Raw genomic sequence first — 27451 nt, forward strand, 5'->3', positions numbered from 1 at the left:
TACATGAGAAAGCGAGACGATAGATTTAAGATTTTGATAAATGAAAATTGTTATATTGAGTTAGTCCCGGATCATCATTGAAACGACCACGCGCTTCCTGGACATGAACATTGTCCAATTAGTTAAAAAAAAAAAAAAAATCTTGCACATCAGAACAGATATTTGATGGAATCTACATCATATTTTCGACTTTTTTTTCTTTTCTCAATAAAGGGTATACAACGGTAAGCGATAGATATGAGGCAATATTAGCCTGGACCAGTTAAAGTGAGGATGAGAGATGATAGAGCGGTGTTAGGTAGCGTTTGGAACGGAATTTTGCTCTGAAAGATTTAATTTGCATAGTGATAAGACTGGTAAATCCTTGCAAGTGACTTCCCTGCTGAACTATGTATCTATATACGTTACTTTCATCTTATCTAAATTGGGTATCAGTTTCACACTAGTGGTATTATTCCCATCTGGGATGCTGTAAACATCTTAAATTACTATGCAATTGACTTTTTTTTTTTCTACATTTAGCAGAAACCTGAGTTTTTGTGTTACTATAATAGATAACGGTCCTCTACTCTTACTGCATAAATGATGAAAAATGCCTTCAATAACAAATTATAAACAAAGTTTGGATAATACACCATGGGATGTGGGTGTCACGGAATATGAGAAATATCCGATTGGGTTCCACGAAATATGACAAATATATATAGAATAGGGTGCTACGAAATGAGAAATGTCAAATGAGGTGTAACGAAATATGAGAAATATAAGTGCCAAGAAATATGAGAAATATCGGTGCCATGAAATAAGTAAAATGTCGGATAGGGTGCCATATAATATGAAAAACATCGAAAAGAGCGCAACAAAATATAAAAATATCGGATAGGGTGCCACAAAATACTAAATCATGGCGTTATTAGATTTTTAGATAATTTGGTTCTTGAGCGACGGCATCATACCCTGTAACGAAACCATATCTTTGACAAGTAACTCAAATAAAGGACGCATCCTTTTGCTAAAAATTGAAGTTTACATCCTAGAACTTGCATGAATCGTGACCTATGACTGATCTCGGCATTTTGAGGGCAGAAATTACATAACATTATCGAATGTAAAATTTTGAGAAAATAACACAATCACTAATTGAAAACTGTTGTCAGAAACTCTTAATCTTTTGAAATATTTCGACTTATCGGGGACTTATACTATTGTTTCAAATAATCTTGATTCAGCTCATTATTATAATTCCAGTGACTCCTTCTAAAAAGACTCTAGCAGCTTAAAGGTTGCCCTACAATCAGTAGCAAGGGATAAACTTTGTCGACGAACTTAATAAAGTAATGATTATAAAGTGACCACTTGTGGCCGATAAGACCAAGTCTGGTAAAGCCATACAATTCAACAATGTGTGTGTGTGTGTGTGTATATATATATATATATAATATATATATATATATATATATATATATATATATATATATATATATATATATATATACATATATTCAAGAGAAAGGGACATCTTATAGAACAGCGAAATGCCCGCATTAGTTTTCCTAAGTAGGTACAGGAAACGATTTTGTCTTATTTCTAACTGTAGTTATCCTCTTTAATCCTTTCTATTAATCAGTAATATCATTTTGTCTTCTATTTTAAACTTTATGTGTATATCATCTCCTTCATACGATTAAAGACAAATTCCTTTACATACGAATTCCATATTCGTTCAGGTACATACATGTAAATGTTAGAAAAATAATACCCACATTCTTAAATGGATTTCTGGATGTTGTGTTTTCTCTGTTATATCCACTGTATTGAATTGATGCTGAGGGCTATATTTCACTCATGAGATTCTTTACCCATTATCAAAAAATAATAAAAAGAATAAAGAGACAAGATAACTGTGCCCAGAGACCAAGGTGTTTGTTGTTGCTGCAGTCAGCTGATCATCACGTCGTCTGCATGTTGGCGCTACAGAGTTTAAGAAGGCTGTGAGTAATGAGAGTCTGTCGTAAACCTTATAGGTATTCTCAGATATCGAGGTTAGTATATCGAAATGTGGGCCGTATAGACGTCTGGTTGGTAAAAGGCTGAGTGATAGGTTATTGACCCAGTGTTGGTCATACCTAGTTGATCGCGATCCAAGTTTTGACATGAGTAGTTGTTTTTGAAGCAGACACTCTTAGTAGGACGTATAACATGATAATGTATCTGAATTTCTTTTAAAGGCGCCTAAGTTCGCAATAATTTCGTATTCACATAGTACCCTCGACAAGTTCATGTTTCTTCCTATATACAGGAAAGGCAGCAACAAGGTTACGGAATTTTGTCTTACATTCTATACACAGAAATTTGCCGAAATTTTTTAAATTGTCAAAACATTTAGCAGTGGTTATCCTGCCGATTAATCAGCTTTAGTGAGATAAAAAAACTATGATGCCAATTGTGTACTTTCTTCTTAGGCCGCTTTATTATCCCATTTATAGATTTCTCATTATAAAGTATATAATAATAATAATGATACTTTTAATCATAGCATACTTTATTTTGAGGAGAATGAGATAGGGTATTTAAATTGCAATGATAAAGGAGATGATAGGGAGGGCTGTGAATCGCACCTTAGTGTAACCCAGAGGAGGAGGAATTTAAAAAATGCTGAATATAAAGATTTATAAATCCAGAAATAAGTGTTAGCATGATATATGATATATTCTAACCTACCTCTGCCAACAGATAAACCATCTTCTGGCAAAATAACAATTTATAAATCTGAGGAAGATGCGGTATATATTCTCAAGTTTTTTGGTTGTTATATAAACATTTAATGATCACGAGCATTTTTTGCAAGCCCTTCCATTACCAACTTTGGGGATATAATCACTATGGACCAATTAATGCTTTGACACTATGTGTTTTCTGAATGCTGTGATGTTATATGAATGATATTTATGATAGAAGTTTTTAAAACTGTCAAATAAATCATTTGAACTAAATATCCACCAGGGATATCGTTTCCCTGGACCCCCCCAGACATAGTCCAACTTAACGTAACCCAAATGGGTGACAAGATTTTATGTAAATGATACTATATATGTAATAAAGTTCCTAACCCTTCATTGCCAAGATTGGCTCAGAGATCCAATTTCCATGTGCATAAAAAACAGTTTCCTTTACTGATTGACAGACTGGTATGTAAACATAAAAGATTTTACATATTCACAAAGAGGAATGTAATTAGATTTGTGTTGGGTTGGTAGAGTGCTAAGTAAGCAGGTATGTGTGTGGCTGACATGTCTGATAGTTTGTGATTAAAGAAAAGAACATCGTAATCTTTCATTCTTTCTCTTGACTTTGGCTTCACAGTTTACTCTTACTTCTAACACAGCACTGGTGAACAGCTTGAATATAAGTAGAAACAGTATGCTCCCCAAACTAAAATTTATTGGTCGGAGGGGGCGTGGCTGGCATGTCTGGGGTGATTCTCTCTCATCTCAACATGAGGAAAAGATATGGAGGTCCTGTCTGATTGTATTACACTCTTATTCATATTTCTTATACAGGTATAGACTGGTAGTTAACAATAGGAATACATGTACAAATCTTGCACTGTGCACACTAAATGATACACTCGCATTACACTACTCGGTAATGATGCTATTAAGTCAAAATATGCTGAAAAATATCATAGACCTTTATTCTCATCTTTTGCTTAGTTCCTCCAACATCCCTGGACTGCATTCTTGAAAAGTAGGTGCAGTTGTTACATAATCTGCTTAAGATGACCAGACAAAGGCTAAGCACATGGGTGGTGGGGACACAGGTGGTAAGGTCCAATGCTTATCTCCCTCCTCCTAGCTCCCACTTAAAATCATGTATTTCTTAACACTTCACCTATTATCTTTCTTCACTTTCCTCACCAACTGATGCATATAATGATATATGTTCCTCCTCACCACTTAAATCATCAGACAATCTTCATATTTTAAGCAGGATCACTGTACACACACCCTAAGAGGTCAACAGACATACCTCTACAATGGGGATTGGAGTAGTAATAAGTGGAATTTTTTCCCAAGACTGCATATCATAGAGATCTCTATAGGCTACTAGTGATGTCAGTTGGATATTCAAACAGAGGGAGAAGCTAAAACATCATGTGATGTTAGCTGCTGTTCCCATATAGAATGTGTACAATGTTCACCACAATTTAAGGTTGAACAGTCAGACCAGACAGTCCGACCATACTCGTAATGCAGGGCTGCATGTTACAGAAGGTTGCAGGTTAGGGTGAGAGGCAGTTCTTTAAAGCCAGTCTCTTATAACACTGTGGGAGAAGACGGCTGATTTTCAATGTCAGAAGGAAAAAAATGTTTCAAAGATTTCTTGACAAAAATGTCTGAAGTACTCATTATGCACTTGATCAGTTTCTTGAAAGTTTTGTGTAAAGGTACCAGATCCTCCCATTATTTTTTTATACATCTTTCTTTCTTTCTTTAAACTATTCGCCATTTCCCGCGTTAGCGAGGTAGCGTTAAGAACAGAGGACTGGGCCTTTTTTTTGAATATCCTCACCTGGCACCCTCAGTTCCTTCTTTTGGAAAATTAAAAAAAAAAAAAAAAAACGAGAGGGGAGGATTTCCAGCCCCCCGCTCCCTCCCCTTTTAGTCGCCTTCTTTGTATTTTTTATACATATATATATATAAATTTATGAATTTTGAGTTCTAGAAATTCTTTCTTTACTAATCAGCCATGGTTACTGGAAGGATTTCATTTGAAGTTAATGCCATTGTAATGGTCTTATGATTGTTGTGTAAGTAAATTTTTAACAAATATTACCTATTATAACAAATTGCAATAATGACCTTTATACTTATCAATCTTGCTAAATCTTTGCACTTTGCTCCTTTCAAGAACTTCCAATAGTTACAGATACAAACGCTCCTCCCATGCATGGTACACCCTCTCAGGATGCAAGCTGATTTCCTCTTACTCTTTTTGCTATAGTGGTGTCGTACTCCTTACTGTTTTACTCCCTATTATTTCTAACCCTATTTCTGAACCAGCCTTTTCTGATGGCTACTCTTGCTCCTTGATAACAGTTACTTTTGTTTTGGTTTCTCAGATGTTGATCACTTATGAGACTTCAGTGTTAGGTTTCCTTCTTCATGTCATATTCGCATTGATTTTTAGTTAAGTTTTGGTTTGAAAAATATTGTTTTCTCTTTAGCTTGCAGAACCATAAGGTTCCAGTGGTCTCAGTCGCCGATTTCAGATTTGATTTCATAATTACACATCAACTTCTAGTAACATGCTAGAAATAAATGTTCGCATTTAACATGTAAACCGTCCGGCATTGATTAAGTATTTTCAGTTTTTTCCATATCTCTGGTTCTTTTGGTGAACTGAATCAGAACTACTGTAGCAATGTGCATAACACTGAACCAACTTGTTGGAAGACTGTCCATGAGGCACATAGAAAGTGACATTTGGGTAGGAGTTGTGCATGGCTAACTTTTATTGTAAGTTATATAAGATTTTTTTTGCTGAGAAATGAGATTTTTTTAAAAATGGAAACAATCATGGAAGTTTGAACTTAATTTCCATAGGTACATGTGGATATAACATTATTTTATGATCAGAAGCTAAAGCATTTTGCATTCTATTTATTCTAAGGCTTAAGGATAAGAAATTTGCATAGTGAATCAAATTGCAGCAGAATATTATCTGTTATTAATTGAATCATTATGTAAAAATCCACATCTTGGTTCCCATTTTGTCAGTACTACCAAATTAAAGCCTCAAATAAAATTTACAGTAGAACAGTAGGCTGTTATGTATGAAATTATTAAGTTGTGGCATTTTTTTTCTTTTTGCTTTCTGCAGCAGGTAGTAGACATGGGACACCAACAATAGGTTAAGGCTGACTTCAAATTCAGTGTTTGATTGAGGACGTATTACCATTTCCTACCAAAGGCTCCTCCTGACTGCCACTACCAGCCCAGTTCTCAGTAGACTGTTCAAAAAGTCCCCGATATTCCTCATCATGAGTGCTCCATATCAGTTTAAGGTAATGTGACAATAAAATTGTACTGTTAATGCAGGACTAGCTTTCAGTACTATTTCTTGTGGGCTTGTTTCATTTTTGGTTAGTCAGGAGCTTGTGGTTATCTTTTAATTGTTATTTTGATTGAGGTAGTCTGAGATTGATCATGGGAAAGTTTGTTAGATAAGGCCAAAACTAGAATATGCCTCTTGAGTATGGTCACCTAACCTGAAGAAACACAAAGAGCAAACAGATAAGTTTCAGAAGAAGACAAGAAAACTGGTGCTGGATTAAAGGTGAGTTACAGGGGAGGTCTAATGGATTTAAATGTGACCATCTTGGAAGAGAGAAAGTTCAGGGGTGACCTAATCACAACTTTTAAGTTGTTCTAAAACAGATTGATAATGTGGACAAAGAACATTTCTTTGAGTGATGTAGCAATAAAGCAAGCAGAGGACATACATAGAAATTCAGTAAGAAGCTTCTTAAAAAAAAGATACAAATATGTACTTTTATTGTATAAGAGTAGTGGATCAATGGAATAAAATAAAATGACTAAGGACATGGTTAATGCAGACCATACTGTACATAAAATTAAGAAGTTGAATGATAGTCGAGCAATGTTCAAGGGATGTGGTCCCAAGAGTGTAAAACTCCTCCATACTGGGCAAATGAGTATTGACACACCTTACCTTACTTTCCAGCCCAAGGAGTCTCATTCTTCTGTGGGGCACAGGACATAAAATGTGATGTGTGTGTTTATGTTGGGAGAGAGCAGAGCAGGTGAGCAGTAGATTTTTAGTGTCTTTATTGTGGTTAATACATGAGATGAGGGTTCTTGTGATATGGAACTTGTTTGTACTGTTGGAACAATGGCTGATGTCCAGAGTGCAGACAGGAAAGAGCAACTCATTTGTCTGGGGAGTGTAGTTTCTAAGGGATATGATTACCATTTGTGTGTTATGGGGAGAGAGAGTTTTACACTCATGTTGCCTTATGTCCAAACCTTTACTCCTATTTTGTATACAAACACGCACATCCCAGTCTAAGTCAGATACAATTTATTAATGAGCTCCAAAGGGAAAATGAACGCCTGGCTTGTGTGTAGGCTGCCTGTAGTGCCCAGGATTTGAACAAATGCAGGCCCATGCTGACTCATGGTCAGTAACATGTAACCATTACACCATGGATTATGCAGTGGACTGGTCTTTTGGTGCATATTAGTTTGTTTTGGTGTATGTATGTTTTGTCATTTCTGTGGCTTTTTGGGAAGGGCTTTCTGTGTGTTTAGGTTTCTGAAGTGTTGGGCAGGAGTCAGTTTTTTGTTTTTTATTTGAGAATTTACGGTTGGTTGTAGAATGGTTTGGATGAAAAGGGTCTGGTGCTTTTGCAAAGAATCATATACATACATGTTATCCCTGGGGATAGAGGAGAAAGAATACTTCCCACGTATTCCCTGCTTGTCGTAAAAGGTAACTAAAAGGGGAGCTGGAAATCCTCCTCTCCCATTTTTGATTTTCAAGAAAAAAAGGGAACAAAGAATGGGGCTAAGTCTAAGGCCCAGCCCTCTGTTCTTAACACTACCTCGCTAATGCGGGAAACTGCAAATATGTATGAAAAAAATAATTTTATTTTTTTGTGGATAATTATCTGGAAATCAACCTGGAAATTAATGGCACAGTAAAGGGGTTAAGGATCTTCCTTGTTCATATGGTTAAGTTGTCTATTGATAGTAGGCCACTGTCCAGAGATGTTGGTTTTGAAGTTTGAAAATCCATTTTTCTACTAGAGGCAGAATCCTCAGAGCATCAATTTATTTCCCATCCTTTTGTCCTTTCTGGAAAAAAGACACTTCTTGAGAGTTGACAGGAAGACTTCCAAGGCAGTGATTAGCAAGTAAAGAAGATTAGAAACCCGAAGGCATCACCTCAGCACTGTGCCATGATGTTATAAACCTTGGTGGGTTGCTCTATGGTTGTTTAATTTCTAGCCAGCCTCGTTATCATGATGACTGAAGAGGGTATCAAGGCAGATACCCCCAATATTGGGGGTAAAATAGTGCTTTAAAGCAACATTTTACCCTTAAATAAGTGGACTATTTATTGTTAATAGGCCTCTGATTCCTACTGAGGTTTTTGATACTTCAAAATCATCAGTACTTCATTCCAAATTTGATTCTTGCTTAGTTTTTTGATGTGCCCTTTAATGTTCAGTATCCATGTAGTCAGATGGAATTAAAATTTTGATTGCAGCTCATCTTCCTTGTTTCTGGTAAAACTGAATCACACCATGTAAATGAAAACACACGACAAATAGAGAGATAAATAGCATTTTATTCTCTTTCTTTACCTCAGGTCATTGCCATTGGAGGTGATTAAATGAAGTGGGTAAAAAGTGCTTTCTCCTTTTCACTAATAAGCAACATTCATGTTCTAGGGAGCAAGAGATAGGTTTTCTGGTGTAACAGTATCTTCTGAAGAAGAACCTACCTCTGCACAGGACTTTGAGGCTGTTCTGCAAGGTATTTAAAGTCCTTGAAAGTTTGCACTTGTTGGTTGATTGTTAGATTCACGGTAATGATGCACTTGCAGACATAGTACAAAGAATTCATCTTTAATTCCATACTTTTATAATGAAAGAGGTGCAGATAAAATGCACCTTACTAAAACAGCATCAGAAATTAAAAGTTATTTGCTGCCAGCACTATTTTATTTCTAAATTTTGCATTAATGCACCATGTGAATGAAATCTTAAGGATTTTCTAAACAACAAAGGCATAAGTTGCACTTGGATGATGTATTATATTCAGGTTTGCATCACTGCTGAAGAACATTTGTTATTAGGTATTGATTTTTCAATAATCTCATTGATTTACTCAAATGTGGATCAGCACATGACAAACAACCTGACATGAGACATGATTATTACCATTTCTGTGCTCAAGAAAATAAGCCCTCTTGGTGAGTGGAGCATGTACAGCTAGCTGTCAGTAGTGTGTACATATTTACAATGATTATAAACATGTGATGCTGTTCTTGGTCTTACATTGTTTTCATATGCACTTTTGTACATAGATGGAAGCTTTATAATAGAACATACACCTGATAGAAACTCCTATGACATCATCATTACAGTGAGTTTTTTAAGATAGGTACAAGCACTGGTGCATGAAAGTTTACAGTAATATTATCATTGAAACATTATCATGAATAACTTTCATATTCAGAGTTGCTATCTTTCCACACAGCATCGCTGGACCTTTGGATGAAGGAAAACATTCGAGGTGTTTGGTTTAGAGTTGCCCTTCAGCATGCAGACTGGGTTCCTGTCTTGGTCAAGGTCAGTCTACACTTAAGTCATACTTCTGTTGAATATTCAAAAAATATTCATGAAATTTAACAGAACTCTTTGTTACATTACAAAGAATTTCAACTTAAGAGAGCATTATGATGCACAACCTTCCCTCCTTTGCACGGATTTGCTTTGTATTGATTTGATCTTTCATGGTTCAGTTTTAAACACCATGTAGTAAGTCACTTTACATGAGGTTGGAGAGAAGGGGGGTTTCATATACATGTAAGGTGAGCAGCCAAGGTCAGGGCTGCAGAATTCACAGAGCCAGGTCCAGGTGTAGCTGAACTTTGCTGATCTCTTTTAGTTATTGTTAACTTTGTTACTTTATTTATAAAAAAAACTTATCAGTGTGCCTCATTGTCTGGATCCTGATTATCAGATTGTCACTCACTGATATATGTACATTATGATAGTGCCTAATCATTCCGGTGTAGCATACTGCAGTTTTAAAAGCTGTACATAAGAGCAACTTATAGTTTTTTAAACAGGGGAGAATGTAATTTCACCTTTCCTGAGTTTCCATGATCCTTGCAGGTGCAATTTTACTGACCCATTGTTGTTCTAAACCAATGAAAGATTACCACCCTGTAGGACATTTCTTGCAACATAAGAAGCACAACATGCCATAAGCTGAACAACATTGCTAATCTTATCAGTAATGAGAGGGTATACTTTCTACAGACCAGATCTAATTTCAACCCATTTGTTGTAAATGTTAATATAAACATCCATATCATGGGACAGTGAATGTTTTCCTCAACTGCATAATTCAAGAATGTTCCTGGGATCTTGAAGCAACAGCCACAGATATGCTCATTTGGTTAGATGTGTGCAACACTGAGTTGCATTGATCACATGGTAGAAGCAGTGTTTAACTTTTAAGTGTTTTGAGTTGATTTTACTGCTTTGTGGGTGTTACACACATAGGACACATAATGTCTATATATAAAAAGATATATACACCTGTATATGACCTTAGTCACTTATTAACTGAGTTATGTTCATATATTACCATTTATTGGAGAAAACTTTTACATCTTACATCCTTAATCTTTCACAACAATTATTTTTCACTATATGTTTTTCAATCCAAAGCCCTTTTGTTGCATACCTGATTTCAGTCTTCCACCAGGTGCAAATAAAGCAGTCATCTTTTTTCTTGATGGATGAAAAAGTTTGTGAAAATATGAAATTATTTTTTTCCTGTTAAGAATTCAGATAACCATTGTTGGCCAGATTGATTAGTCATGTGTACGCAGATTACAAAAAGTTTCGTTTTGTGACCTTTAAAGTAAGCTATTAATTGCAGTAAAACTATCAAAACCATTGTTTTTCTTATGAACTGAATCTAGACTTTGTATTTTGGGAAAAATACATTATACAGCAATTCCCCAACATTCGTCCAAGTTCCATTCTGACCAACTGGTTGGATCTCGAAATCGGACATAAGTTGGAGGTATGGCAGCATGGTATGTAGAATTCGTATACCTGTACAGCATTCTTTAATCCTAAATTTACATCGTGATTATCTCGTTTTTTATAAACCAGCTTTTTTATATGATTCTGTAGTTTCTCTTTACCTTTTACTTAATATTCATTAGTTCACATTTTATCAATTCATTTTCTATTTATATATTTTTTCGGCCATATGTACAGATGGTCATAAGACACAGAGGTCATAATTAGGGAAGAGCTTGCATACTGGAGTGACCAGTCCTAAGTAAAGGTGGCACAGGTGCGAGGCAGGGATGCACTGGTGGGTGCCGTGGGTGGGGATGGGCACCATAAACTTGGCGAGTCCCTAGAAAAGGCACATTACCACCCAAAACAGCCATTTATAAGTTACTAAGGCCTCTAGGCAGCTCCAGTGCCTCATCCTTTGTATGTTACCATCTATGGCAAGCCTACACACACTGTGCTCAAAATTCAACTTGTGGTGGGAAATTACATGTATGGATTAACTTTCATAGCACCCTGCTGCATAAGTAGACTGACGTGCATAGTAATGGCTAACTTGCTTTGTTTGTCTAGTGCAAAACCTTATGGCCTTGCTTCCACATAGCAAAGTCATTTCTTTATTTGTGAAAAGGACATGAAATATAATTTTTTTTTCTAAAGTATAAACCTTTGGGCTGCAGTGTGTCAGTACAGTGGTCCGCTTTTCAGCCCAAAACATGCCAGTAGACTGGCAAAGACTTTAGCAGCAATGTTTTAAATTCCTATCTACGATTCGACATCTTAAACATAGATGTCACTAGTGACTGAACAAAATAATGCACAACATGGTCACCTATTTACTGTCAAAGAGAAACTGCTTCCTCAGGAAAGGAAGCTAGATTTCATGACAGCTATTGAAGTCAGTTTTATAGTAAAAGAAACAATTTCTCTTGAATTAGTGTTTCCATTTTGGATGGTAATAAAGTTATTTATTCATGTGTGTATATGAAATGCAAATACATAAATAATGTGTATAATTTACACAAATATGTATATCTGGAAAATATGAATGATACATATGGGATGTGCAAAGTCATTAATCTATAAATCATGATGTATGTAATGTGTTTCGGTTTATGTCATATGTAGTATGAAATCACACCAAGAAAAACTTACAACCCTGGCAGATAGGGCCCTCCCCTGTCAACTCATTAGCTTCCCACACCAATGCAAAGGAAAGTATGCTACTCTTTTGGGTACTTTCTTCAATAACACATGATGTGGAGATATTCCATAAAAGAAATTTCTATATTTTCCTTTTTTCTAGCTGGGTGAGCACATTTCAGAAGAATTCGACAGTTTAGGGGTTAAGAACTTAGCCATTCCTAATTTCAGAAAACTCATTTTTTACCAGACTGGCAAATCCTAGGTATACAAGTTACATGAGCTTTCATTTTATAACTCTTTTATGTATATGTTTAGGTGCAGAAAAACTATCAAAACCATTGATTTTTCCTATAAATTATGTAGTTGTAGTTTACAAAAAAAAAATCATTTACTGGACTGGTCAATCCTAATGGTGGTGTTTAAGAGCTGGGCACTATGTGATTACTGTTTATGGGGCGAGAGTTTCATTCCCCCATGAGATAACAGTATACAGTATCCTTAATAATAATGACCGATATATTTTTATAATTATTACAATCCTTTTAATCTCAAGAAAGTATAGTAATAAATGTATGTTTATCTTATGTATAATTATCCCAAAGCTGCTTTCTAAGAAAGAGATTCCTGGTGTTATCCTGGACCTCTTACCAGAGTTTCCTGCAGTTACCCAAGGCTGCATCACATCTAATAGCAGGGAAATTATTTTTTTTTGACAAGTCTGTACTCCCAATGATTACAGCCTTGCTAGAGGTGACTTTTCACTCTGTAACCTCTTGCAAGAGTTCACTGATACCTATCTGTGTGTATTAAACTATTTTAGTGATTTATATGAGTGACTACGAAACATCACTGTCAAAGTCACCACCTTCCAATAACAGTGACTAGTTTATGATGGCAACATTTCCTCTGTCTGCAAAAGCATAATAATTTGTTTCACTGAACAATACTTATGTGATCATTGCTGTCAGCTGTTTTATGATTTTAATACCCTAAATTAATTTCCATTTGAGAGTTGCTGGTCTCTCAATAAAAAGTCTGTACAACAGTTTCATTTGATTTTTTGAGAATACGACTATTATCAGTACAGTAATTGAATTTAACATCCAAATAGCTTAGAAAGCTAATGTCTCTATGATGCAATGTCTTCTTGCATACTACTCATAGTACGAATTACCATTGTCTGCACATTTTCATAATCCAACTCCCCAAATCCAATACACATGCTTAGATGGGCACCACAGACTCACTGAGTCCCTAGAAAAGGTGCACACCCATCCATTATGGTCACTGGTGAGTTACTAAGACCTCAGAGCAACTCTCATGGCTCATCCTTTGCTTGGGTTACCATCTGTGGCCAGCCAACAGTCTCCAGTGTACACAGAATTCAACTTGTGTTGGAAAATTACTGATGTATGTACCCTACTACATAACAGCAGTGAAAGGCTTAAGTAAAATCCCAGCTGATGTTTGCTTCCACCAATTATCCATAAATGTCACCATACAAAAAAAAAATCATGCATCTCAATAACAGACAGGATAGTATCTGGGTAAGAATTCAAATGTTTGCACTCTATTATTGTTAGTTTTAGAATGATTGAGACAATTTCCAGGGTATATGTTGAAACCCCAGTTCTTTATGCATGAATAACATGTAAGAATGTAAAAAAAATTACATAAAAACATACAATGGATGTAAAAAACATAAAAATATGTATGTGTAGTGGGAAATCACAGTTTGTGGTGTCAAATCAGATGAATAAATAGAATGCAATCACACTTGGAAAATACATAATTATACTTACATAGACAAAGAGCATCCATGCTGCCAGCATAGGCCTTCCCTTTTCCACTCAGCATCCTCCCACACTAACATAGAGAAAAGTATTCTACTTTTTTGGTGTTTTCTTTCATAAAGTATGGTAGACATTCTGTAAGGAAAAGAGGATTTTCATTCTATATTTTTTTTCATGTCTGGGGTTGGATTAGAGACAGTACCAATGTTTCACGATTAAGCAATATCAATGGTAGATATTTTAAACAGAACTCTCGGTGTTGAAAGTGTTGTATAGATACTTTTCTGGGTGGATATTATGGGAACCAGCCTAATCAGTTGTACAGTGAAAGTGTTATGGTTACACTCAACAAATATTTGATAATACATATAATTATGTTATACCATTCAGCTGAGAATAAGAATAATTATCAGACTTGATGAAGCAGTGTACAAATTCTCTGAAAATACCACAAGTCAGTAACTGCTGTGCTGTGGTTCTGTCTGTTTACTTTGGCTGCAGATGAGCAAAGCTGAGAGATGATTTACTATTACATTCATTATTTTTATTATTATTATAGTTATGATATGGCTCTTTATGGAACAATGCTAGTATTGTGCCCTTGGGTAAAGGCAAGGGGGACAAAACTGAATGCACAAATTACAGTTTCAGGTCTGAAGTATACCTGGTAAGGTGTGTGGGAGGATGATGACTGCGAGGATGGTGGCATGCATAGACCTTCAAGCTGGGAAGTAGTAGTGTGACTTCAGTGGAGGTAGAAGATATAGGGACCAGATGTTTGCTTTGAAGAATTTGTTTGGGAAGTACTTGGAGAAAAAGAGAGAACTGTATGTTGCATTAATGATAGGGTTAACAGAGAAGCTTTGTGGAAGGTGCTACTAAAAATAAACTTGAAGTTACTAAATGCAGTTAGTTGTTGCCAAGAGAGTAAGGAGTATGTGTAAGGAGGAGTGAGAGTTGTCTTTGGTGAGGGTGGGTCTGCGTTAAGGGTGTGTGATGTAACCATGGTTGTTTAATTTGTTCATGAATTGTTTGGTGAAAGAAGTAAAGTAAAGGCAAGGGTCTGAGAGTAAGGGGAGGTCTGTAGAATACTACAGGGGAGTCATAAGCAGTGAAATTACTTTCTGCTTGTAGATTACACAACTCTGGCAGCAGACTCGAGAGTAAAACTTCAGAAGCTAGGTCTTTTCCACTGCTGATCCCCCCTCATGTGTCCCCTTCAACCACATAATCAAATTCAAATGTCACTTGGTCACTTTTCCATTTTTCTTTTAATAGTATCAGTCCCCTGGTTCTCATAAGCTTTGTGATGTCCTGATACAGTAAACTCTGTATACATTCCAGGAACTTGTTTCCTTGAGAATTTAAGTTTTCCCTGTTTATTGCTGTTATTGAAATATCCCATTATCAGTAGTGTATTATCTCTGAGGGAGCTTCTCACCACTTCCTTCACTATCCTGATTCAGGTGTGTATCCAAGATTAGGTCAAGGGGGGGTGAACTGTGAACTTTCGAGAGCAGGAGCAAATTATGTACTAAGAAAAACATGATGAAATGCTCAAAACAATAACAGTAAAAACACATTGTATCAGAGTTATCTAGTTGTTACATTCTTTTCTTTTTTCTTTCAAACTATTCGCCATTTCCCGCATTAGCAAGGTAGCGTTAAGAACAGAGGACTGGGCCTTTGAGGGAATACCCTCACCTGGCCCAATTCTCTGTTCCTTCTTTTGGAAAATTAAAAAAAACGAGAGGGGAGGAATTCCAGCCCCCCCCCCGCTCCCTCCCCTTTTAGTCGCCTTCTACGACACACAGGGAATACGTGGGAAGTATTCTTTCTCCCCTATCCCCAGGGATAAGTTGTTACATTCATCTACTAATATTAGTTAAATTCTCATAAAATTGAATGCAGCTGAATGTTTATGAGACCAACAACCAGTTTTGAATGAAATTATATTTACATATAATAACATAAAACAGCTGATAGCAATAATCAAAAAAAAGTTTTGTCTGCTGAAACAAATTAAGAAAGTATTGAATATAAGATAAAATTCTGTCATTGTTTTAGGAAGGTGGTTCCGTTAGCCACCAGTGTAAATCTTTGAAAAACATATAAGTATATATCAGTGTACAATTATTCTTCTTTTGAAGTGTATATCAGTGTACAATTATTCTTCTTTTGAAGTACATATCAGTGTACAATTAATCTTCTTTTGAAGGATTAAAAGGGTTAGAATAATGACAATAATAATAATAATTATTAACGATAGTAGTACAAGTTGAGCATCCCTTATTCAAAATGCCTGGGACCAGAAGTGTTTTGGATTTTGGAATATTTGCATATACATAATATCTGGATGTGGAGGGGGAGCTATGGTTTCAATGCATTGCACATGACAACTGGGGACTGAGTGTGAATGAATGTGGCCTCTGTTGTCTTTTCCTAACGCTACCTCATGTGCAAGTGGGGGGTGGGGGGGTGCCATTTCATGTGTGGTGGGGTGGCAGCAGGAATGGATGTATATGTCTGGTATGTATATGTATGTATGCATTGAAATGTATAGGTATGTATATGTGCGTGTGTGGGCATTTATGTATAAATATGTGAGTGGGTGGGTTGGGCCAATCTTTCATCTGTTTCCTTGTGCTTCCTTGCTAATGCGGGAGACCGACTAAGCAAAAAAAATATATATATATAATAATAACATCTTGGGGATGGGACCCAATTTTAAACAAAATTTATCTGTTTCATATACACCTTATACACATACCCAGCACGTAATTTATACAATATTCTTACTAATTTTGTATATTAAACAAAGCTTGTGTAACACTGAACCATCAGAAAGCTAAGATGTCAAAACCTCAGTCACCCATGTGGACAGTCAGTGGTTGTATGGCATCACCTTCATTCCTGACTGAATTTATATGCTACTGATAAGCAATTATTTTCTTACACTTACTCACACATCAGTATTTAACAGTAAAAATATATGAAATACCATCAATACAATGAAAAAATAATGTGTTTAAGTGTGGAATTTTCCACTTGTAATGTCATGTTGCCACTCAAAAATTTTATGATTTTGGACCATTTCAGATTAGGATGCTCTACCTGTATTGATTATTATCATATATTGTCCTAGTTTAGGGAATTAGGGCTGAATACCCCATCACTTCCCCTTGGATATGCTCCTCTCTTAATTTTCTCCAGTTATCAGTGTACATCTGATCTGAATCATTGCAGTTCCTCAGAGGGCTGTAAACTGACAGCAGAACCTCAACATAGATAAGGAATGTAAGCTGCATTGTCAGTTACTTCCCTTCAAAAAAAGTAGGGGAACAAAGAATGTAATTTCTACTGTTTAATTTTAATCTTCGTAATATTTTTCACAGTATAATGATTTAAGGGTAGATTATAAAAATATCTGTGATAAAGGAATAAGAATCATTTGAATTTGTGTATGTAATAACATTTTAAGTTCATTCTCATCTCTTAAATTTCTCTTATTGCAGCATGGTTTCATCTACCACCATGCTCAGCAACAGTTTGTGATGATGGTAAAGTGGTTAGCAATCAACGAACCAAATAATATACCTAGGTGAGAATTTTTCTCTTAGATCGAGATCTACATTCTCCTCTTAAATGATAGATCGAACTTTCCCTTCATATCATTCATGACTTATACTTGCTGCCAAAATCTAGATATATTTGTGTTGCCTTCATAGCTAGACAGACACTTTGGAATTACTATGTCTATCATCATCATTCATCTTTCCAGTAGTCTGTGTATCTTTGTTAGGTGTCACACTTTAACAAACCTTTTCACAGCATAAAAACTGTAAATCAGATACTCAATAAACTTTATAATAAGTGTTGTTTCCTAGCATCTGAGGAACTGAACTGCAAAAAAGCTATAACTAGTTAAAATTTTGCTGGAGTTATGACACAAATAAAAGTTTGATTAATATAACCTTCATAACTTAATGAAATAAACCTTAGGCCATGAAACTCCAAACATGGTTTCACTGCCGTATCCACTTCCAGGTATGTAAAACATTCCCCTTCATCCAAGTTCTCCATTCTAACTTACACTCCAAATAACTTATCTCTTTTCACTGATAAGCCAGTAGTAATAACTTTGCTCTTAATAATATTTACTTTCACCTTTCTCCTATCATGTACTCAACTAAACTTATGCAACAGCTTATGCACTTTGTCACTCAGATCTGCCACCAGTGCTGTAACATTTTAAGATAAACGACTCACCTCCCATGCCTTCCACCCTAAGCAGATCTCATACTTGCTCCTCTCTTCAAGACCCTTGTATTCCTTTCGATCACCATACTATCCATAAAGATCCACCTTCCCTTTGAGCTACTCACCTGCTCACACACATGCCTTACTGCAAACTCCTTACTCCTTGTAATAGCTTTCTTCACTTACCATATATTTGTAGCATCTTACACAGAGCATTCTATCAACCCTATAATATACTTTTTCCAGATCCATAAATGTCCATATAAATCCTTCTTTTTCTCCAAGTATTTCTTGCAAGCAAACACGTGGTCCATCCCTTTCAAATGGGAACAGAGTCAATGATGACAGATATATAAACTATTCAAGGCAATTTTTCTCTTGCACTAACAGTCATGTCAATCTATATTTTTTCATCCAAGAGCTTACAAGGAATTTAACACTGTCTGCAGTTGGGGTGTGTATATCCAGAAATAGTTTTTTTGCCCATTGCAGCTGAGCTCAGTAATATTATTTTCTGTTCACTGTAGCAGTGATGTATCTCTAAAGCCATTAATGATTGTAAGAGTATCCCATGCATTATTTCTAGAAACTATAGCCTCAATTTTTTCCATAAATTGTTAAGTGCAGTGTTGTCAAGGAAACTTTTATGAGACATGTACTCTCATGTTATGAAATGGTTTTTGAAGCTGTGTCACTCTTACAAGATAGAAATATTTCACTGATGAAAACTTTTAGTAATCATATTTGTGACAAAACACTTTAAAAATGCCACATCTCACAATACATGCCTCAATGTGCTTCCGGGATACCTAATATGCCTGGTGAGGAAGCAGCGCAAGTCGAAGGTGCTTAATGAATGTCTCTCCTATTTTAGTACATCTTTTTTTTCAGAAAATTATGTTCAAGTTAACCTTAGATTAAATGATAAATGTTTCATATTCTATGAAAAGAAAAGCAGCATTTTGATTACATTCATATTTTTCAGGTATGCACATAATTTAGTAGGAGTTGGTGCTTTTGTGGTCAATGATCAAGATGAGTTACTAGTAGTGCGAGAGAGATTCTATACTCGCCCACACTGGAAGCTACCAGGAGGATATGTTGAGCCTGGTAAGACTGAATGGCAATTAAAGCAGGGAGACTGAAAATGAAACCATTGAAACATAACTCATGTTTTAGGTCACATGCTGTATCACATGAATACTGTGTGTCCATTGGCAACTCGAGGATGAGCTGTTCTGATAGTTGTTTCTTTCTTTACACCTTGAAGCTATGGAACTCTACCTTCTCATGTCTTTCCCAATAACTATAACCTGGCACATTTTAAGAGGTTTTTCACTTGCTCCAAATTTCATAATTACTTCCCGATGTCTCTTCTTTCCTTGCATAATCCTTTCTCTATTTCAGTTAAGGCCCAGCCTTGAAGTGGACTTTTGTCCGTAATTGGAATCTCCAACATAAAAAATAGTTGGATATTCAAATTAAAGATACATAACAATAAATCTAAGTCAAAATATCTCCACCAAAGGATCATTTTTTTTTTTATAAATGTGCATAGACCTTATTCATTAGGTAAATATCATTCAGTTATGTGTAAAAAATGTTTGCTGTACGTAAATATTGAGAGATTAATATGATAAGAACTTATTAAGCTATTTAGGGCATTGTGCAGGCTGTTGCTGTGTATCATGCGTATCATTGGAATTATGACTATAGATTAAACCTCCTAATCTAGTATTCCATGAACCAGTACTCGTAGGAAATATTTTAATTATGTGAATTGGAAAACCACCTGTAGACCAGCACAGTTAGTTTTCAACTCAACCAGTTTGTTGTCCAATGTCTGACACTGATGTCTATCCATATCACCTTTCTTGCTGTATTTGTGTACACATTTTGGTGTGCTCTAGCAATCTTTGTCAGTTTATTGTGATGCTATCCAGAATTCACCCTTTAGTATGGCATCAAAAAGCTACCAAGTTCACCGATGCAATTGCTAAGTTAGTGAAAATGAGAAGTTGACCACTTATTAAAGATCTTATGCCAAGAAAAAACCAAGCAGGTGAAGCTGAAGCAGAACCCATTGAACGTTAAGAAGCAAAGGACATGGTTACTGGGCTAAACTTCTCAATGCAGGAGGTAGAAAGGTATAAACTTATGGTAACAGGGAAGAGCTTGCATCCCAGAGCATTTGAAGGTGTCAGAAATCTTTCAGTAATCTAATTCCAACAAATGAGGCTGGATTACATCCAAGCTTACTTTGGAATAGGTTAAAAACAGAAGCTCAGAATCACAGTCTTGTATAGCTGTCAGTTTTGATCCAAAGCGTAAAATTCTATTCCTCTTGCACAATTGTTTGGCTTATCCAAGTACAGAACTTTTGATTAAAGACAGTGTGTAAGAATCCAATTTAACACCAACTGCATGTCCCTAATCTTACAAGCATTGAAGTGCTGTCATCAGAATTCATTGATGTTTGCCAAGTGGTGTTAATTCTGATATGTCATTGCAAGACGCTTGCAAGAAATTCAACATTAAGAAGGTAGTCTCTGCATTGTCTGTTGCATATAAAAGTGTTTTTGCTTTCAAAAATGCTGAGTGCAATTCATGGCTTTTGAAAATGTTCAAAGATGGTGATGCACATATGTGCCTAACTTCAGTGGACTTCATGTTGCACCTGAGAAACAACTGAGACATGAGTTAGTGGACTCTGTGAGAGAAATGAAAAATCTTACTGCCATGAATGTTATGAATTTGGAAGTGCAGGATCTGGAGGACTGGATAGTGATTGGCAAAGAAGCACCTCGTTTTTAACTCCACTGCTGAGGAGATTTTCAGTGTGGTTGTTAACCCAGGTACTGACAATAACAGTGAAGAGAATGAAAATGTTATGTTTGAAGAAAGAATATTCACTGACACATGCAATGACTTACTGAGAGAGTTGATAGCAGGGCCTCAACAGAGGAACTGTATCACAGACCTTGAAAATAGCAATGTTCACCTGCTGCAGTCTGAACTCATCCAAGAAAAACCTAAGTATATGAAGCAACCAAGTTTGGGAGACTTCTTCAAGAGTAGAAACAAGTAATAAACCAATGCTGCTGACCAAAAATTAACCTGGAACTACAGTCAACAAGTAATTTAGTTTTCAAGTTATCAAGAATCTTCATTTTTTCATTTTGGAAGCACAATTACATATTATTTCTTTTTAAATTTTGGTTTTCTGTTGCCTTTATTACTATGGTGTCTACAGTACACAAGATAATACAACACTCCTTTGGGTATTTTATGTTTTTCTTTTTACCCCCCACCCCCCAATATTATGGTGACTAGAATCTGCAAAATGTTTTTAAATATACAGTGGCTTATATGAGATCACCCATGAACCTGAAAATTTTATAATCTGGTATCGCTCAGGTCCCAAGGTTGCTGTATTAGGGAGGTTCATCTTATATCATACTGTAGGGTCAATTACAGTAAAAGATTCAGATACACTCATACTTTAGAAAATGACACTTTACCTGTTCTTTTGAAATGTGCATGGATTAAACTGTCAAACAGGGGCCATTTCATAAAAAAAAAAATTGAGAACAACCTAGCTATGGGAAACAGTTTTCTTTAATAAGGAGGTTACCACCATCCTATTGTTTGCATTTGGGTTACATTCACAGAAAAACCGTTACACCTCAAGGTATAATAAATCGAGCAGTTGACACCCATTATACAAGAGGTCATGTTCCTGAACAAATTTTTCCGTCTAACTCTTAAGTATGGTATAAACATGAAACAATCTAAAAGAACAATATACCACATTCTTTCATTACTAAGTTTGAATGATGTTTAAGATGTTTTTCCATATTGGATGCATATCCAATATGGAAGAAAGTCAAGCCAAATCACAATTACCAAGTCTTATTAGACGGTCAGACATACATCAAATAGAAAAAAACTGCCAGAAACTGGCACTTACTGATTCATGATTTGGAGGTTGATACATCTCTTCAGTACTTTCTTACATATCTTATGAACAAATGATTATTCATATATTCACAATGATAACAAAGAAAACAGGAATTAGAAACTGAACAACTATACCCTTCCTTCTTGATAATGAGAGAGAATTATAAGCCTGGTCTTTTAAATATAACAAAATGCCACTCAGAAGCTTTCTCAGAAAACTCACACTGATATACTGTCATGGCATGGCTAAAGAATGACTGACTGTGGAAAAATTCATGCAGAATACCATTAAGGCACCACCCTGGCTCAGCATGCAATCTTGGAATAGAGGTGTGAAACTCAGCACAGAAATTTGTGTATAGTTGTTCAGCCTAGATAGTTGTCGACACATCAAAGAAGTTGCTATAGGTATGAAAAATAACAATATACAGTTGTCAATAATTCATTCATTTCCATAGCAAGATAGAAATTAATGGCTGCTGTGTTAATATACTCTCAGGAAAATGCTTTACTGTTGAGCAAAAATTGGTGGGTGAATGGTTGGAACCACTTAATGCCATTCCACCATTTTTGGTGTGGTTGCCAGGGAAGGAGTGTGTGTTGATAGTGAGGGAGGGTATGTTGGCCAGGATAGGAAAGATGAGGTAGTGGTAGCCCTTCACAGGAACAAGGAGACGAGGGCCCAAATCTGCAAATTCCTTAGAAAAACCTCATTATTCTCTTCGCCTCAGGTATGCTTTTTATTCTTTACATATTCACTCTTCCATGAACTTGGGGTGAGCTATAGAGGCAAATGAGGAATGTCAGTCAGATGTATAAAAAATTATAATAGCTATTGATTTGTGACACTGCTTGCTCTTACACATTTTTTATATACATTTATATGTATATGACTGCCCTAAAATGCCTTCAAATAGTTTAGCATGTTTGAACATAACCACTACAGAAAGATTTTTGAGATAAATTCTACTGCCAGTAGATAAATAATTATGACAATTGTAGATTAATGATGCTGTTTTTGATCTTAAAGTAAATTTTAACCCATATTTTTTATATATGATTGTTCTATTATATAATGGACACAAATTTTTAGTTATCTTAAGCAAACCGCCATTACAAAGTGACTTTGCTGATTCCTACTATAAATATGCATTATTGGTGTGAGGTGTGAGAAGGTAGCCCTGCTGAACTCCAGATGTGTGGCATGGTCTGATGTTTGGGAAAGGTAACACACTCTAGACATAAAAACATTCCAATACACCCCAAAATGAATTACTGGTGAATTTCTAAAGCTTTGGACCCATATTGCATCATGCCAGTATATGTATTTTGGAGGATGCACATTGAGACATCAGTACAAGTGCTAAAATTTACATGTTACCCAGAAGAGCACTGAAAAATGAAACCTATAATTATCTTCTATAGGTGAAGACCTTGGTGTAGCAGCTGTACGAGAAGTAAAAGAGGAAACAGGTGTGGATGCAGAATTTGTTTCATTAGTGTCATTCCGTCATGTCCACGGTGCAACATTTGGGTGCTCTGACATCTATTTTATTGTACATCTCCGTCCAACCACTCAGAGTATCACCATGTGTCAGAGGGAGTTAGCGGCTTGCCAGTGGATGAAGGTATGTCATGACTGGAGTAATCTTTGCCTATTTTGATAATCATCCTTTGATACTCATACTTAATGCAGTACATACTTGATTCACTCAACTCTAGATCACTTTCACTCAACATAATCATAGTATTTGTAATATTCTCATATATTTTTTTTTTTTATACTTTGTCGCTGTCTCCCGCGTTTGCGAGGTAGCGCGAGGAAACAGACGAAAGAAATGGCCCAACCCCCATACACACGTACATACACACGTCCACTCACGCAAATATACATACCTACACAGCTTTCCATGGTTTACCCCAGACGCTTCACATGCCTTGATTCAATCCACTGACAGCACGTCAACCCCTGTATACCACATCGCTCCAATTCACTCTATTCCTTGCCCTCCTTTCACCCTCCTGCATGTTCAGGCCCCGATCACACAAAATCTTTTTCACTCCATCTTTCCACCTCCAATTTGGTCTCCCTCTTCTCCTCGTTCCCTCCACCTCCGACACATATATCCTCTTGGTCAATCTTTCCTCACTCATTCTCTCCATGTGCCCAAACCATTTCAAAACACCCTCTTCTGCTCTCTCAACCACGCTCTTTTTATTTCCACACATCTCTCTTACCCTTACGTTACTTACTCGATCAAACCACCTCACACCACACATTGTCCTCAAACATCTCATTTCCAGCACATCCATCCTCCTGCGCACAACTCTATCCATAGCCCACGCCTCGCAACCATACAACATTGTTGGAACCACTATTCCTTCAAACATACCCATTTTTGCTTTCCGAGATAATGTTCTCGACTTCCACACATTATATATCTGAATACCCATACCACCTCAGAACAAAAATAGAGTCCAGCAAAAAAGTTGGAACAAGTATTCATTTCAGCACCAAGTAACATATATGGAGCAGTTACAGTACAGAAACATTTTAAAGAAAACTAAATATATGGTTGAGGTCAATCCTTGATAAACCTTGGATAGACAACTTGGAAGGTGCATGGCACCAGAAAGAAATGGTATTATTCAATATGCAAGACTTGTGGTGAGTGCTTCGCACTAGCCCTATCCTTCTGACAAAATCTCATTGTACGTAGTCCGTTACATGAATTATGTTAGTTTGATAAAAACTGAAATATAGGTTGGTATATATATATATATATATATATATATATATATATATATATATATATATATATATATATATATATATTAAAAACTGCATAGGGCTCTGTATGGCTTATCTGCTTAGTTACACTGATTTAGTTCATATCCATTTCAGATTCAAGAATACATTCAACATCCATACGTACATGAAACAAACAGATTTTTTGCCAAGTGTTTTCTAGAGTGCCGTAAAAATGAAGTTCAAACAGAAGCAACAAATATCTACAGCCCATCATTTAAGAAAAACCAGGTGATCTATAGCATCAACTTCAGAGCATATAAAAAATCTGTTTATGGTTATGATAAAGACACATCTATTGAAGATGAAGAACATGCAACTGTAAATGGTGATCCAAACCCTTAATGCTTTAGGTTGATAAGTTGCAAGTCTAACATTATGATAGACTTATTTTATATATTTTGTATGTAACAGTTGTCTACACTGTGCTACTGAAATGCATAACAAAATGGCCCATCTTTATTTATGATAATTACCTTGTTTAAGTATCCTATATTAAACTGTAATGGCTGTCTCAGAGAGAAATCAACAAAAAGAATGATTTTAACCTCTAAATCTACAAAGCAGAAGGCCTGTTTCTTGCCACTTAGTGTAAATGCTCACTAAATATTAGCAAATACTTAAATGCGTGAAACTTGAATACTGTATTTCATTCATTCATGTGGTCCAGCAGTACTTTCATAAATTATACTGGTTCTATCTTAAAATTTTCTTGTATATCCAAAATGCTTCTGTACAATATTGTAAATGGACTTTTATGATGCATAAACATGGTTTCTTTTTGTATCTTATACCTGGGTTCTGGTTATGCATACCTAAAATCAAATATTACTGTGGTTAACTTATTTTGATTTTTATTTATTCCAATATAAGATAAATTTTAATGGTATATGACTTTGTAAAACTACTTCATTCACTCATGTATCTAGTGCTCTTTCCTTCTCCCCATCTCCTTTGTGACTGCCTCATCCCCTATGCTATTTTTATCTCATACAATGATCCTCGTTGTTTACCTACATATGCTGAAACAGTTTCAGCACATCTTTGTCAGCCCTCTCAATTACATTGCACTCACTACCACACACACCTCTCTGAAAAAGACATTCCTTACACAGTGAACCCATCTCATGCCACATATCATCTACAAGTATTTCACTGTCAGTTGAACCATCAACTTCCTTGCCTGTGCTTTCAAGGCCCAAGTCCTGCATCAATACAACATTCTCAGGAGTATAGCATTGCACCTTCATATATCACCAACTTTGCCCGTGTGGTCAATAACCACATTCCACATCTTCCTTAACACACTAACAACCGTAACTCAATCTTCCATCATAAGACTCACTTTGGCTCTCGTGGTTCCATCTGCTGCCATGTCCACTCCCAGGTACATAAGCAATCCACTCCCTCCAGTGCTCTCCATTTAAACTCTCACACTCAATCTAATGTGTTTCCCCCTGCTGCTCATCGTTACCATATTTTCGTTCATGTAACCCTTTTTCTAAATTACACTCAAACTCCAAGAGTTTCTCCTGGGAGGCTGCCATCGAAATCATGTCATCTACAAACAGTAAATGGTTAACATCCCAAGCCCCCCATCTCTCAGAATACTGCAGATCCAACCACAGCTCCAAGACACATTTACTTCCTTCACCACCTCACATAAAATATGTATAAAAGTCATAATGAACTGACATCCTTAACAGGGACTTTCCTTGCTACCTACATGAATGCCTTACTTTCCCAGTAAAAACTCCTTACTGCATTTAACCCATTCACTGCAGCTGGGGAATGTTTGCTCCAGTATTTTTTTCTGTTCACAGAGGCTTGGGCATGTATATGTTGAAAAAATAATTAAAATGACTTTATACAAGCATGATTATTTTTAAATTCTGGTTACATGGAAGAAATAATGCTCTGTAACTTGAAAACATTGATAAAGGTATCAACCACCGATACTCGTCATATTTACAATAAGAATAGGTTAACATCTTTTAATAATTTTATGTTATGATTATAGTAAGAATAACTGATGGGCCAAGATCGTGAAACTTTTTTTTTTTTTTTTTTTTTTTTTGCTTTGTCGCTGTCTCCCGCGTTTGCGAGGTAGCACAAGGAAACAGACAAAAGAAATGGCCCAACCCACCCCCATACACATGTATATACATACGTCCCCACACGCAAATATACATACCTACACAGCTTTCCATGGTTTACCCCAGACGCTTCACATGCCTTGATTCAATCCACTGACAGCACGTCAACCCCGGTATACCACATCGCTCCAATTCACTCTATTCCTTGCCCTCCTTTCACCCTCCTGCATGTTCAGGCCCCGATCACACAAAATCTTTTTCACTCCATCTTTCCACCTCCAATTTGGTCTCCCTCTTCTCCTCGTTCCCTCCACCTCCGACACATATATCCTCTTGGTCAATCTTTCCTCACTCATTCTCTCCATGTGCCCAAACCATTTCAAAACACCCTCTTCTGCTCTCTCAACCACGCTCTCTTTATTTCCACACATCTCTCTTACCCTTACGTTACTTACTCGATCAAACCACCTCACACCACACATTGTCCTCAAACATCTCATTTCCAGCACATCCATCCTCCTGCGCACAACTC

At 36.2% G+C, this 27451-nt stretch overlaps 2 protein-coding genes across 6 annotated transcripts in view; one reads left to right on the top strand and one right to left on the bottom strand.

Annotated features, from left to right (window-relative positions):
* The first annotated feature begins 1802 nt into the window (after positions 1-1802).
* Positions 1803-25668, top strand: LOC139755879 (uncharacterized). 5 transcript variants are annotated; one of them, XM_071674564.1, is made up of 8 exons: positions 1803-1991; positions 5974-6067; positions 8480-8564; positions 9291-9382; positions 17310-17395; positions 19040-19164; positions 23440-23642; positions 24920-25668. In XM_071674564.1, exons 1-8 carry the CDS (start codon positions 1846-1848, stop codon positions 25166-25168), a joined length of 1080 nt encoding a protein of 359 aa, XP_071530665.1. In that variant the 5' UTR covers positions 1803-1845; the 3' UTR covers positions 25169-25668. The 5 variants fall into 5 exon arrangements, with proteins under 5 accessions (XP_071530665.1, XP_071530667.1, XP_071530668.1 ...); XM_071674566.1 differs by having other exon boundaries at positions 1857-1991; positions 5884-6067; XM_071674567.1 differs by having other exon boundaries at positions 1881-1991; positions 5887-6067.
* The window catches only part of LOC139755878 (hexosaminidase D-like), a 43439-nt gene continuing 25267 nt past the window's right edge, over positions 9280-27451 (bottom strand). Inside the window, exons 3-4 of the transcript XR_011714192.1 lie at positions 13804-13929; positions 9280-9407 (exon numbers count right to left, since the gene is read on the bottom strand). The gene's annotated coding sequence lies outside the window, so the exon portion shown is untranslated. The remainder of the gene's footprint in view (positions 9408-13803; positions 13930-27451) is intronic.

This window comes from Panulirus ornatus, chromosome 20 (assembly GCF_036320965.1).
Source record: "Panulirus ornatus isolate Po-2019 chromosome 20, ASM3632096v1, whole genome shotgun sequence".
NCBI classification, from domain to species: domain Eukaryota; kingdom Metazoa; phylum Arthropoda; class Malacostraca; order Decapoda; family Palinuridae; genus Panulirus; species Panulirus ornatus.

What these genes read in the sequence shown, in the direction of transcription:
- LOC139755879 (XM_071674564.1), top strand. Translation starts at nt 1,846, where the DNA reads ATGAGATTCTTTACCCATTATCAAAAAATAATAAAAAGAATAAAGAGA. An exon ending in CTACAGAGTTTAAGAAGGCT is followed by an intron (nt 1,992 to 5,973) that starts GTGAGTAATGAG and finishes TTCCTACCAAAG; the next exon opens with GCTCCTCCTGACTGCCACTA. An exon ending in CGGCTTGCCAGTGGATGAAG is followed by an intron (nt 23,643 to 24,919) that starts GTATGTCATGAC and finishes TATCCATTTCAG; the next exon opens with ATTCAAGAATACATTCAACA.